General features: G+C 37.9%; 1 protein-coding gene across 4 annotated transcripts in view; it reads left to right on the forward strand.

Moving 5' to 3' along the window:
* The window catches only part of ripor3 (RIPOR family member 3), a 59,105-nt gene that overhangs the window by 33,795 nt on the left and 11,595 nt on the right, over positions 1 to 13,715 (forward strand). For 3 of the 4 annotated variants that reach the window (XR_010168161.1, XR_010168160.1, XM_063910215.1), the window contains exons 4-12: positions 3,820 to 3,957; positions 4,090 to 4,168; positions 4,264 to 4,287; positions 4,425 to 4,478; positions 5,212 to 5,361; positions 8,714 to 8,777; positions 8,854 to 8,897; positions 11,017 to 11,142; positions 12,210 to 12,355. Coding sequence is in view for 2 of the 4 variants with exons in the window: in XM_063910215.1 (XP_063766285.1) it covers positions 3,820 to 3,957; positions 4,090 to 4,168; positions 4,264 to 4,287; positions 4,425 to 4,478; positions 5,212 to 5,361; positions 8,714 to 8,777; positions 8,854 to 8,897; positions 11,017 to 11,142; positions 12,210 to 12,355 (825 nt within the window). In the remaining 2 variants the exon portion in view is untranslated. Of the gene's footprint in view, positions 1 to 1,722; positions 1,878 to 3,819; positions 3,958 to 4,089; positions 4,169 to 4,263; positions 4,288 to 4,424; positions 4,479 to 5,211; positions 5,362 to 8,713; positions 8,778 to 8,853; positions 8,898 to 11,016; positions 11,143 to 12,209; positions 12,356 to 13,715 lie in introns of those variants that run through there. The other variant, XM_063910214.1, reaches the window with a different exon arrangement.

Genomic DNA, 13,715 nt, shown 5'->3' on the forward strand with positions numbered 1-13,715 from the left:
TCTTGGTTCTTTTTGATTTTGCATTATGATGGCCATCATTTTACACTGTGAATTTATGCTAAATTAGAAATGCACGAGACAATAATTGTATCAACAATGACTTTATAAAGTGTATGGGGTATCGAGACAATTTTGCTAATACAGTTGACAGCATCCTTCAGTTTGGCAAATGGCAACGTTTAGGAGGAAGTCAAGGTGATTCTATATTAGAGATAAACCCTCAGTGCACACAGTTCGGGCTGGATTGGTGGGTCCAAAAATGGCCACCAAACCAGCTGTTGGCCTATTTTTTCCAACAACTGCTGCTTTTAACAATGAGGATGAACATTGATAATGTACTCATTTTCATACAAACATGCTCTTTCCCCAACCCTTGCCAAACCTTAACCAGAGCAGTGTCAGATCTTATAACTTGTGATCAGAAAATGCTTCTATATTTCCCTCTGGAGAACCCATGCAAACTTGGTATATGAAAACAAATCGTTTTGATTTACATTGGTATAGATCATCGGTAATCTATCAGACTACTGTTTCTATTACTTACTCAAACAAGGACTTGGGAAACAGATGTTTGTGTCCCATACTAAACGCAAATCCAACTATTTTAAATTTGAACTTGTATACATAAATGAGTGCGCTATAATGGTCTTAATGATGGTTAATTTTCCAAAAACCAGAATGTTAAGAGTGGAATTCGTTTAATTCAAAAGGTTTTTGATTGTTTCTAAATTGAATTGGCATGTTACTGAAAAAAATTTCTCAATGTAATAGTTTATATATCATTAATTTACGATTCTGGTTCAACGGTTATGGATCTCAGCATTGAATTTTTACTATGGCAACAGATAAAGAACAGGCCGACTCATCCTTTGTGATTTGTTGTCCAGAATTCCTACTTGCTGGTGTGAAAGTGAGTATGTACCAAGTCAGTAGATCATTGTCTGGAACTTTGAGTATTGGTAAGATAATGTTACACCAATAATTAGGAATTTGAATATTTGATATCTGTTGTTGGTTATGGAAGCAAGCATCACACTGTACATCAGGCTTGATCCTCTAAGGTCCAAACTGCGTGACAAGAGTCAGACATCCATCCAATAGTATAGACAATCAGTCAGACTCACTGACGATGACACTACTGCCTTCTCCTAGAAAAATGCAGATAGCGTGACTTAAAATCTAAAGCTTTGCCATCTGAGCAACCCAGACTGAGAATTTATCTGCAAACATAGAACTGTCTTCCATCTGTAGTCCAGTATTTGCACATGTTTTTGTGTCTGTTTCAGTATGTTCCCTTCTCTTTTAATGTGTCCCAGAGATGCATGTGCTCCTTTTTTCTGTTTTGGATTGACTGGGACTTGAGGGTGGTCTTTCCTTTTGATTTAAGCGATGGCGTGTGAGTTGAAGAGACATGAAAATAGAAGCGTAAGAAATAGAATAATAAAAACTAACAATGCAGGTATTCTAATATTCATTCAAATGTTCCATTCTTGGCTTCAGCATTAACTATTACCTTCCTAAATAGAAAAATAAAAAACGTCTTGCCCAGAAAGGGGCAGGTGACAGCAATGATTAATATTGCAATACAAATCTCAAGGCAGTCATTTACAACTATTTTAGCTTTAAAGATGATGGTTTCAACTAATTGTGAGTAGAGTCATTTAGATTTGTAGAATTGTTGTGGTTGAATTTCTCTGGCTTGTCTAAGTCATGGCAGTTTGGTGGTGATTGAGGTAATTTTTTGTTTGCACAAAGGTGTAATTATTCTTTCTCTGCAGGATGTCGGTGAAGCTGCGATTCGAATCCCCCGCAGATGGAGGTTTGGTCAACAGGAGCCGCTCCTTCACCGGGTTCAGCTCTCTGACCGGACGACAACGGTGAGTGATGCATTGTTGCGGCCAATGAGATGCATGGAAATATAAGCATTTTATCTGCCTTAAATGACTGCGGCGTTGAGTCAAGAAGTGATAAGGTGAAATATATTAGCCCTGGGTCTTAAACTTGTCTACATCTATGTGGAACTAATGGTATTCAGCCAGATTAATGACATCAAGAAAACTAAAAATCTGCTGTTTGGATACATGCTGAGCAGACAATTCAATTCATTTTTAGTAGGACTTAATAGATTTGGTGACATTTGGTGAAATATGCCAATTTACTATCTTGCTGAGAAATAAACATGTTAATACAGCGAGCTTTAAAGATGCTTTAATCCGATTCTGTGACTGTTGACCAGAGCATGGCTAGCTGTTTCCAGTCTTTATGCTAAGCTAAGTTAACCAGCTTGCTTTTTAGTACAGACAAGAGAGTGAATTTAAGGAGGAACTAATCCTGTCAATAAGATTTTTTCTCTAGGTTACCCTTGACACTAAGGTTACCTATCTTATACCATATATGAGATGAAGTCAAACATTATTTTTGATATTTGCTTACTACAAGCAAGACAACTACTCAGCCTAACTTGGAAAAATGTTCTTTGGAGCAAATAGGACTTTTTCAAATTGGTTTATGCAATCTTTTGTAAATGTTGAATTTTAATGATGAAATTATTTTTGAGTTCTCCACATTATGTGCTTTTAATTGCAACACAATGAATGCTGTCTTCATTCGATTCAAATCTGATCAAAAAGTTTTTAAGGCAGCTGAACATAAACAGCTCAGTGCATTTGTTTTTGATTTGTTGACAACAAATCAAAAACAAATGCACTGAGCTGTCCCTTAAAATAATCCCTTAAGATTGAATATGCTTTAAATTAAACCATTTTATGTCGTGTGGAGGGAAATCCCGTCAACCTCAGATGAGTCTTTTCCTTATTGATGGGCAGGCAGTGAATGCACCACAGACTTTAGAGTGTTTTTTCTGAATGAGGAAAGAAGAAGGGACAACAAACAGGATGTCCCACAAGAGGGAGAGAGAACGAAATGTCACGTCATGAAACCAAGCTGGAATGTACTTCCTGTGTGTTTTCTTTCTTAAACATGCATCAAAACACTTTATCTCTTCAACACACATACTGTTCCTGCCCTCCCATCATTCTTCATTATGGCGCTTTGATAGTGACATGTCCTGGGCCTTAAACCTGACATAATTGGGCCACAAACTCACTGAAGGGACGATAAATATCACACAGCATGAAAACACTTTTACAGCCGGGTCCATAATTACAGAGAACGTCTGTTGAATCTGAGGGACACTTTTTGTTTTTGCATTATGATGGCCGTCATTTTACACTGTGAATTTATGCTAAATTAGAACTTGTGATCAGAAAATGCTTCTATATTTCCCTCTGGAGAACCCATGCAAACTTGGTATATGAAAACAAATCGTTTTGATTTACATTGGTATAGATCATCGGTAATCTATCAGACTACTGTTTCTATTACTTACTCAAACAAGGACTTGGGAAACAGATGTTTGTGTCCCATACTAAACGCAAATCCAACTATTTTAAATTTGAACTTGTATACATAAATTGAGTTGCGCAATAAGTTCATTACTGACTGGTTATGTTTTCCAAACCTAAACAGGCAGTTTTGATAACTACACTCAAACAAGTTTGATTTTGTCACTCTAAACAAATGTGCAAGCGTCATCCTGGAGAAAAAACAAATTCATCAGATTGTAATTGAGTTTTTATAATAACGTAACTTTGAACATGGGTTGGATTTAACTGCTCAGTCAGAATTTTACCTATGTAATATGAAAAAATCCTTCTTTTATGTCAGAGACCATTGGATAATCTAAGTTGACAATCATCTCACTCCTTGTCTTCATAAATAAATATATATATATATATATATATTTTGTGTTGTTTTTAGGTCGTCTTCTGTTCGTAACTCTCTGCGCTCCAAGGCCAATTCTGGAGGTAAATCTCCCAGAATGCACAACAGAGCTCTCTGGTCTCTGCAGCCGGAGACAGTGGACACCGTCTTCCAGTCGCTGCGCAAAGGACTCAAGTATGTTTACTACTACTACTATTACTACTAAATACTAAAGGGGTTCGGTTACATTATGTATTCTACGATATAAATGCAATAAAGCATTGCTTCTGCGGCTCTCCTATGAATCACATATGTTGGTGTGTGCAGGGAGTACCTGGAGGGTCACCAGGCAGAGATGGACTTCCTGTCTTCTCAGCAGAGAGAGACCAAGAGAAACTCCAGACTGGTGAGTATAGAGAAGAAGAAAGTCAACATGGGGTAGGGGGGTTCATGCTGTTTTTCAGCTGGTTATAATAATAATGATGTGATTTCTGTTTACAGGCTTTTCTTTATGATCTGGAGAAGGTAATCTTTGCACCAGAGCTACACACTTTTTCCAACGATCCAACCTGCTATCATATATATCAATATTTTATGAAATACACCAGTGTACAGTACTAACACTGGAAGACAAAATCTTTCATATTTGTTTCCTTTCACAGGAGATCAGAGCTTTGGAGAGATACATACGGAGATTAGAGTTTCAGATCAGCAAGGTAAATAAAGTGGACTTTCTTTTTGCTAAATTTTTGATTTGGATTGTTAGTTTAGGGTTCGGACTTGGAATAAGGAAATTGAGACAATAAAGGATATCGATATTGCAGAAAATAAGATCTGTGGCAAACACACATTTATGATACTCAAATGTTTTGTTAAGCAAGATAATCTTCACATATTAACACCACTTTGTGATTTTCAAAGCATTAATGCAATTTTCTGAGGTAAAGCTAACTTTAGGCTATAAAACTAGATCACGGTCACATGACTTCACGCCACCATCGCTAAGCTAAAGGCAGCTAATTTTCTACGTGATGACATTTAGTTGTCTCATTTAGCCACTTAGCGACAGCCATTTGTGTTGTAAGTGTTGTATGTCGTAGATCAAAACATTAAGAATATGGCATTAACATCAGATTCTGTTTTGGTATTCTATCCAAAATATAATAAAATAAACAATGATTTTGAGACGATGGAGTCTGAAAGTGAAAAAAAGAATAGAAAGTTATTTCCGGGGTTATACCTGCCCAAATCTAAGACTGCAAGGCACAGTACAGATGTAACAGCAAAGTAAAATTCAGCAATTTCAATAGTTTTATGAAAAGTTAAGAGGGCAAGCCATAGGGCATATGTGCAGCAGCAATCTTGCAGCAGTTTTGTGGGATTAAATGTAAACCGAATGGGTTTTCTTTACTAATTGGCTGAACAGAGTGTTTCTGTGTGTCTCTGCAGGTGGAGGAGCTTTATGAGACGTATTGTATTCATTGGAGGCTGTGTCAGGGAGCGGTGAACATGAAGAGAGCCTTCTCACTGTCACCCTCCACCAGAGCCTCCAGAGACAGCCTGCTGGAGCTCAGCCGCAACCACACACACAGCTTGCAGGTGAGTGTGTGTATGTTTGTGTGTGTGTGTGTGTGTGTGTGTGTGTGTGTGTGTGTGTGTGTGTGTGTGTGTGTGTGTGTGTGTGTGTGTGTGTGTGTGTGTGTGTGTGTGTGTGTGTGTGTGTGTGTGTGTGTGTGTGTGTGTGTGTGTGTGTGTGTGTGTGTGGTTGTTCTGTCTTTCCCAATTTAAACTGATCAGGAAGAAGCATGTGCGACAGTTACCAGCCACATAAGTTAAAGGAAATGTTTCCCTTTTATCCTGAGACCGTATAGGATGCATTTTAAATTGTATTTTATTGTTGATGGGAGTTTTCCTCACCAGTCAAATGTTCAATTTGGTTCTAAGTAATTACCATTCTGTACGTTTCATTTGATACTTTTTTTTTTTTTTTTTTTTAAAGCCCTCCAAACTCGGAGTTCTGGAAATGATATTAGATCTCACAATACTGGACAGGCTGATGCTCAAACAGCCATTTATGCATAATTTAGAATACTGAGAGAATTGGGGCTGTTGCCACTTTAACATTTGGAGCAAAACCAAACATTTGGCAAAAAGAGATTCATTGAAATACTTGAGTCAATTACAAAAATTACAGATGATAACACAAAATAACAGTAGTTGTTTTGTAGGAACACAACAAGATGGAGGCTGCATTAATCTATTCATCCAAAGTAAATAAAGATGTAAAAAGCAGCTGTGCTGCAAAATCGAACAATTTCTCACTCTTAAAAAAGTTGAGAACAGATTGTAATTGAAAGTGACTGCCTCTCCTCACAGCAGAGGGCTGATGCTCGCCGCTAAATGTCTTAATACTGCCAAACCAAATCATCTGGTGTGAGTGATGGGCCCACAGTGATTTTCCCGTTAGCAGCCGCATGCTAAGGGTCATTAACAGACAACTGAAGAGTCATTCATACCCTGTCTGTCCGTCCGTCTGTCAGAGGGTGCTGCAGAATATTTATTCTCACACTTTCAGACACATGCTCACAGAGCTCAAAAGGGTTTCATTTTGTTTGCTCTCAACAGTGATGGGAGTTTTCAGTAAAAAGTAAAAGTAAAAAAAAGTACTAAATATCTTATTTCAAATCTTACTTAGGACTAAGTAAACGTACAATAATATTAGCAGCAATAAGTACACTTTAAGTACTAACAGTTGACAGTTGCATATCATTATGCAAAATAGCCTTTTTTAGAATATTAGGTTATACATTATATTTATCTGTTTTAATCAAAGAGGCCCTGTTATGCTTTTTGGAGTTTCTCTTTCCTGTAGTGTGTTATATAGGTTTGTGTGCATGTAAATGGTCTGCAAAGGCTTAAATTCCTGTGTTCCCTCCGGAGGAAGTTTCTTTCTAACACACTTTTAATTAATTTATATACTAACTGACTAACTAACTAACCTGTGATTATATCCCAAAAGGTCAATAAGTTCTCATTTTAATTTGTAATGTATGGAAAAAATCTATTTAATAAATTGTAGTGGAGTAGAAAAAATTACCTCAAGTACGACATGAGTCACTGTACAGGGTTACTTTCCACTACAGAAACTGAGCTTCATAAACACAGAACTCAGTGTTACACATTCAAGATGATGGCTGAGCCTTTCAGAGCAAGGTCAGAACCTCTGTCTGTCACACAAAGACCACATACACACACACACACACACACACACACACACACACACACACACACACACACACACACACACACACACACACACACACACACACACACACACACACACACACACACACACACACCATTACAGTTTGTTGTCATAGAAAAAATACATTTGTTTGGAATGACTTTTTGGAACATTTTAAGGTTTTAATGTTCATGAAGGAAATCCTTTATTCTCCAACAGCAATTGGTAATAAAAAGAACCAGAGCAACAGTAATTCAATTAAAAATAATAATAGTAATCATTAGAAGGCAACAGATAAGTAACTTAAGTTAATAACTAAAACAAAGAAAAAATAAAATTTACAATCAGTGTTTTGATGCGCATACATTTGTTCTGTCACTTTTATCCAAATGCAGGACGTATACATGTAACAGTATTTGTACACTTGCTATTTTACCTGAAGTAATACATACCACCAGTACTTCCACCTCCACCTGAATATCTCATGGTGAAGTCTGTGTAAAATATAAACCCTTCCCGGTATGGTATTGTCTCTTATCGGCCCATAAAAGGAACTGTTAATTTGAAATACATTGATTTCTAAATTGGTCCCTCTTGTTACGTTATCTTCTTTAAATCAGTGTTTACATGAACACTCTGACAGAAGCTCCTGTTGAACCCCGATTTTGATGTATTTACAAACTGTGTTTAAATGTAGCTCCAGTCTGTATTTAGACAGAATATTAATGGTCCGGCAATATTTAGATGTCACAACCTCCTCAAGAGTCATAAATTGGCCACTCTGTTTGAGATTCGACTTCAGGCATGAGTTTGATCTGCTGTGTGTGAGGAACAGCCGTGACCTCCTCAAAGATCAGACCACACACATTGCTTCATCTGCTGCTCTCTGGAGTAAACTCAAGGTCTTTTCCAGACATTTGTTGCTGAAAAACAATTTATTTGACTCATATAATTGAATCACTGTTATTAACATAGGATAATGTTAATGGAATGTGTTCATAAGAGGCACATTATGCAAATGTTCAGCTTCCAACATGTATATTTGGTTTCTAAAGAACATGTGCACATGCTTTAATCTTGGATAAACACATTATTTTTCTTATGGTTTTCTCTCCATATACAGTACGTGTATTTACCCTGTGTCGGCAACACTCTGTTTGAGCTACTGTCTCTTTTAGTTAGACAATTCTCAAGCCGTGTGTGGCGATAATGAAATTGAGGACATTATATTCTGCATGTGACGTAAGAAGTCAAATCTGAAGGACTTGTTGAAGTTCATGTTTTCTGATCGAGGGCAGCGCCCAAAAATCTGAACTGCCTGGCCACATTAAAACCCAGGTGGCAGATACACCAACACTAAGGTTGATTAAAACTACTTTCAAATTGTTTACATTAAATTCAGATAATGAATCCTCCAAGCACATCAAAGTTAAAGCAGTTTCCTTTTATTTGGTTTGCAAAGGGATGAATATGCAGCTTTAGAGGAAAACCCAGTAAAGGGATTGACCGTCTTTCAGTAAACAACGCCAACAAAAATGTGTTGCTAAAAATCCAGTGTTGGATCCAGTGCTCTGTACATTAACACAACTTTGGACAGAAAGTTGATGTATGAAAAGTATCACAACAAAGCGTAAGAATTCTGAAAGCTGGCACGCTAGAGAATTATTTAGACTTTTTCCCTTTTCCCTAATGTTTCCCTCTCTGCAGGACATGTCAGTTATGGAGGGAGAGTTGGAAATACTCCTTGGAGAGCTACACATCAAAATGAAAGGTAACACACACAAACACACAATCACACACAAACGCACATTATCTTCCAAATATGTTACACGTGTTTTGACTTGCAGGTCTGATCGGTTTCGCTCGACTCTGCCCTGGAGACCAATATGAGGTGAGTAGATATATTTGAGTAGATGCTTTAACTACTCAAATGGAGTAGTTAAAGCATGGAAAGTTAAGGACATTCTTTTAAATTAAAGGTCTCCTATTATGCTATATTTTAACAATATATTGTAGGGCAATATCTATACAAAACATTTCTGTGAAGTGTTTTGCTCAAAACACCAAACAGATCCCCCATTGTAGCATGCCTCATACCCCTCTATTTCAGCCCTGTTCCAGAAGTGCTGATTCTGTGACTGTAGCTCTACATTTGAGCTGACCTGAAGCTGGCCGCGCCCCTTTGGAGCGTCATGCATGATCTCTGAAGAGAGTTTTGTACTGGCAGAAACTAAGCTGCCGTGATTAAACGCAATATTATTTTCCAAACCACATCAAGTATTATTTCTGAAACAGTATGGAGCTTAAACGTTTCTCTCTCGTGGGGTTTACCACAAGGACAGGACCTTTTATATTACACATATTCTGTCCAGTACAGCGTTAGCTCTGAGTGTTAGCAGTGCTTGCTAATGTAAACACAGACCATTTAGGGCGCCACAGGGATGACATATTTTTGTAGACTGACCCGGAAGCAAGCTGTGCATGGGTTCCCCTCGGGGGAACAAAGCAATGCAATTTCTCCATAGGCTTTTGGAATATTGTAAAAAAAATAAGATCTGTGGAAAACGAACCTGTTTGATAAATGCATGTTTTGTTCAGCTGGATAATCTCCACACGTCTATTCTACTTTTATAATTTTCGAATCATAAATCTAATCGCCAGAAGCGAAATGCTAACATTATGCTATAAACGAGTACAGCAGGGTCGCACTGTGGTGGAAACTTCTGAAGCAATGGAGACGAAACTCAGAGAGACACGGTAGAGCTGGAACTTTGATGGCAAACACTGAAGGTTTATTATGTTTACGGCCGGAGAATTGACAAGAAATTTGCTGCAGCCCCGAGTTGACAGAGCGGTTGCCCGACCAATTCTCAAGATCTCTACTGCAATACAAGGTTTTAACCAGTTCTGAACGGACAATCATCATTCATCAGTCGCCAGACTAAACAAATATGGACCCTACACCTAACTTAAGCTGTCATCTAGGTCAATAGAATATGCGTACAAGAGCACCTGGTGCCAGATAAACTGGCGCCCAGCTGTCCCAAAACAATAAAAAACAATCTTAGGTCAGCATGAGCTCACTGCTGATGTATTTAATGTAGAACAAAACGTGATCCGTCTCTTAAACCACAGACCACAGACCTTATTTCAAGTTATTTTCCAAAATCCTACGGAGAAATTGCATTGACTCTGAGACGAGGGAACCGGAAGTTGTAAAATGCTAAATTACTTCCAGGTTTCAGGACTCCTTCCTGCGGCACTCTGAGTCTCCTTACACACCGGGGACACTGTGTGACATTAAAAAGTGCATTTTGCATACTAAGGGACCTTTAAGTTTAGTTAATGAAAGATTTTGTTAGAACCAGACTAGTAGGCCTACTGTATTGTAGCTTAGGGAGGAAGTAATAGTGCTATGAAGTCATTTGGGGGAGATAATATGGGGGTTAAGAGATGCATTTCAACATACATTAATGACCTCAACTTCAAAATGTTTCTCTATCATAAGGTTGAGAAAGAATGAAGCAGCTTAAAAACAGTACTTCAGTCGTTGTAGCCACTAACTGAATCCCCCTCCGCTGGGTTATAACGAAATGGGGTTTTCCTGGACCTAAATGACTCTGTTGTGTACATTTTAAATTCTCTACTTTCATTTTTGCCTGTTATTTATCAAACCATTTCCCTACTATAACCACGTTATGAGTGACCTGTGATTCAAATGATCAGTTTGCCGTTTAATTTTCCATATGACAAATGTAACAGTTTCAATTTAATCCAAGTAGTTTATAATAATTTAAAATAAATGTAAAATATAAAAAGTCTCATTAGCGTGAATCCAAGGTATTGTAAGCCCAGAGTTGTTATTTTATTAAGTACAAAAAACTTCCTGCTTCTGAAAAAACAGCAAACACTTTGCACAAAGTACTTTTTAAGTCTTTATTTGGAGGTAAATATCTCTAAAGACCGAATCATTAAAATGATTGACTGACTGTTGGATGTCACATGATCAGGTGGTGGTACGGTTGGGCCGCCAGCGGTGGAAGATCAGAGGGAAGATCGAGTCTGACGACACTCAGGCCTGGGACGAAGAGGAGATGGTCTTCCTCCCTCACATACAGCACAACTTCGAGATCAAGGTCACAAACACACATACAAAAATAACATATGTAAAACACGTAAAATTGTGTACATGTCCTTGCTTATACACAGGTAAAGAGGCCAGAATATCCATAATCCCTTTGGTGCAGTGGGGGAAAGTGACTTGTTCTGTACTACAATTCTTAGCTATTTGTACTGTGATCAATATTTCCATTAAATACTACTTTCCGCTGCATTTCCTTATCTTTATTCATTTGACAAAAATAGTCAGTGGTAGACAAGTACATTTACTAAAGTAAACCTACATCCCCCATCGCCTACTCAAGAAAATGTTATACGTTCTTCTTCACTCAATTTATTGATTAACCTCAAGTAGTAGTTTCTTTTCATATTCAGATAAATAATACAAAATTAAATAATTAATTGAGAAAAGATAAATAAATGATCATATCAGTAATAATGTATTATTTCAAGACGATACCAACAAGCTATCCAGAAATTCCCATTTATATATAAAAAACACATAAATATGAAACAATATAAGAGCGATTAACATATTCAAGCATCAATACCTGTTATCCAAAAATATAATTTGTATTATTCTGTTTCTGTATATTCTTTATTGCTATTACTTTCTTTCTTCATTGAAACAATACTACTTTTACGTAAGTCTGTGCTCTAACTAGAGTAAGATTGTACTAGCTGTAACAGTCCTGCAATAATACAATTATGCTCCTTATTGATGCATGTGTAATAATTATGAAATAGTATTGTACATATAAAAAATAAATGCTCATTGTACAGAATGGCATCTTTCAGACTATGTGAAAGATGCCATTCTGTACAATGAGCATTTATTTTTTATATGTACATTTTTAATAATACCGCTGTTCTTTTGCAAAAATCTTGTATGCAGGACTTTTTAACTTTAAATTTCTACTGATCTTTTCCCCCTCTGATTCTGTGATTATGAATAGCGTTAATTTAAAACGTCACCAAGTTTTTGCAATATTAAAAACATATTTCCTTTCACTCCATCTGTATGTTGTACAATACATCTGGTTCATATGTGCAGGTATCTCACCCATCATGTCTCTTCTCTCAGGTGACGGAGGCGAAGGGTTTGGGTTGGCTACTGGTCGGCATGGTGACGTGTGCGAGCGCTGACTTCTTTGTGGCGAGGCCGCAGCTGATGCTGGTGGACATCACGGAGCTGGGAACCATCAAACTGCAGCTGGAAGTCACCTGGAAGTATGAACACATGCGCATATGAATAACCTAACAAATATACATTTTTTTTTATTTCGTACTTTAATACTGCCCAAATTCAAAGTCAATACAAAACAATGGGGAGAAAACATTGATCAGAAGGCCAACCACAGTCATATATTTTTTTGGTTGTGTAAGGCTTAAAGTGACTTCTGCGAAATTTCGGTGGGGGAAATGTCAACTAATTTTGGTGTTTCTCTAAAAATGATAAACACTTATCCTTCTACTTGGAAAAACACTTGAAGAAATTAAAAATAAAGACTTACTACTTATTCCTCATAAGAAGGGTCAAGTGAGGAGTAGCAAAAATTAAACAAATAAGGAATCGGGTAAAAGATGATCATTTAATAAACAGAAAATGAAGTTCACATTTTTAACAAATGATGGGGGAAATGTGTGAGGTAAACAACATAAAACTAATGGCCCTTCCGTTAGATATGAAAATACATGTAGTTATGAGAATTAATGATACATCTATTATTTTTATTTGTTTCTCTCATTTTTTTATCTGTGGATTGATTTTTCATTTTTTAATGTAGCTTAGTTGAACTGGATTTTTTATGTATGTATGCCCTGAAATCATAAAAAAAAGGAAAATAATAAATAAATACAAATAAAAGCTAAACAAATATTAATGAGGTGGTTGCATGACTTGCAAAATGCAGATGCAGTTCCTCCAGTGAAGATAGGGATGGATGGGAAGGTAAATCAATCCATCCATCCATCTTCTCCCGCTTATCCGTCAGGGAGAGAGCCCCAAACGTCTCTTTCCCTGGCAACATCAGCCAGCTCTGACTGGGGGATTCCAAGGCGCACCCAGGCCAGCGAAGAGATATAATCCCTCCACCTGGTCCTAGGTTTACCCCTCGGTCTCTTCCCAGCTGGACGTGTCTGGAACACCTCCCTAGGGAGGCGCCCAGGTGGCATCCTCACTAGGTACCCGAACCACCTCAACTGGCTCCTTTCAACACGAAGGAGCAGCGGTTCTACTCCGAGTCCCTCCCGGATGACTGAACTTCTCACCTTATCCCTAAGGGAGATGCCAGCCACCCTGCGGAGAAATCCCATTTCGGCCGCTTGTATCCGCGATCTCGTTCTTTCGGTCATGACCCATCCTTCATGACCATAGGTGAGGGTAGGAACGAAAATGGCCTGGTAGACAGAGAGCTTTGTCTTCTGGCTCAGCTCTCTTTTCCTCACAACGGTGCAGTAAAGCAACTGCTGTACCACTCCCGCTGCTCCGATTCTCCGGCCCATCTCACGCTCCATTGTTCCCTCACTCGAGAACAAGACCCCGAGATACTTGAACTCCTTCACTTGGGGTAAGGCCTCATTCCCTACC

The sequence above is a fragment of the Eleginops maclovinus genome, chromosome 20 (genome assembly GCF_036324505.1).
Source record: "Eleginops maclovinus isolate JMC-PN-2008 ecotype Puerto Natales chromosome 20, JC_Emac_rtc_rv5, whole genome shotgun sequence".
NCBI classification, from domain to species: domain Eukaryota; kingdom Metazoa; phylum Chordata; class Actinopteri; order Perciformes; family Eleginopidae; genus Eleginops; species Eleginops maclovinus.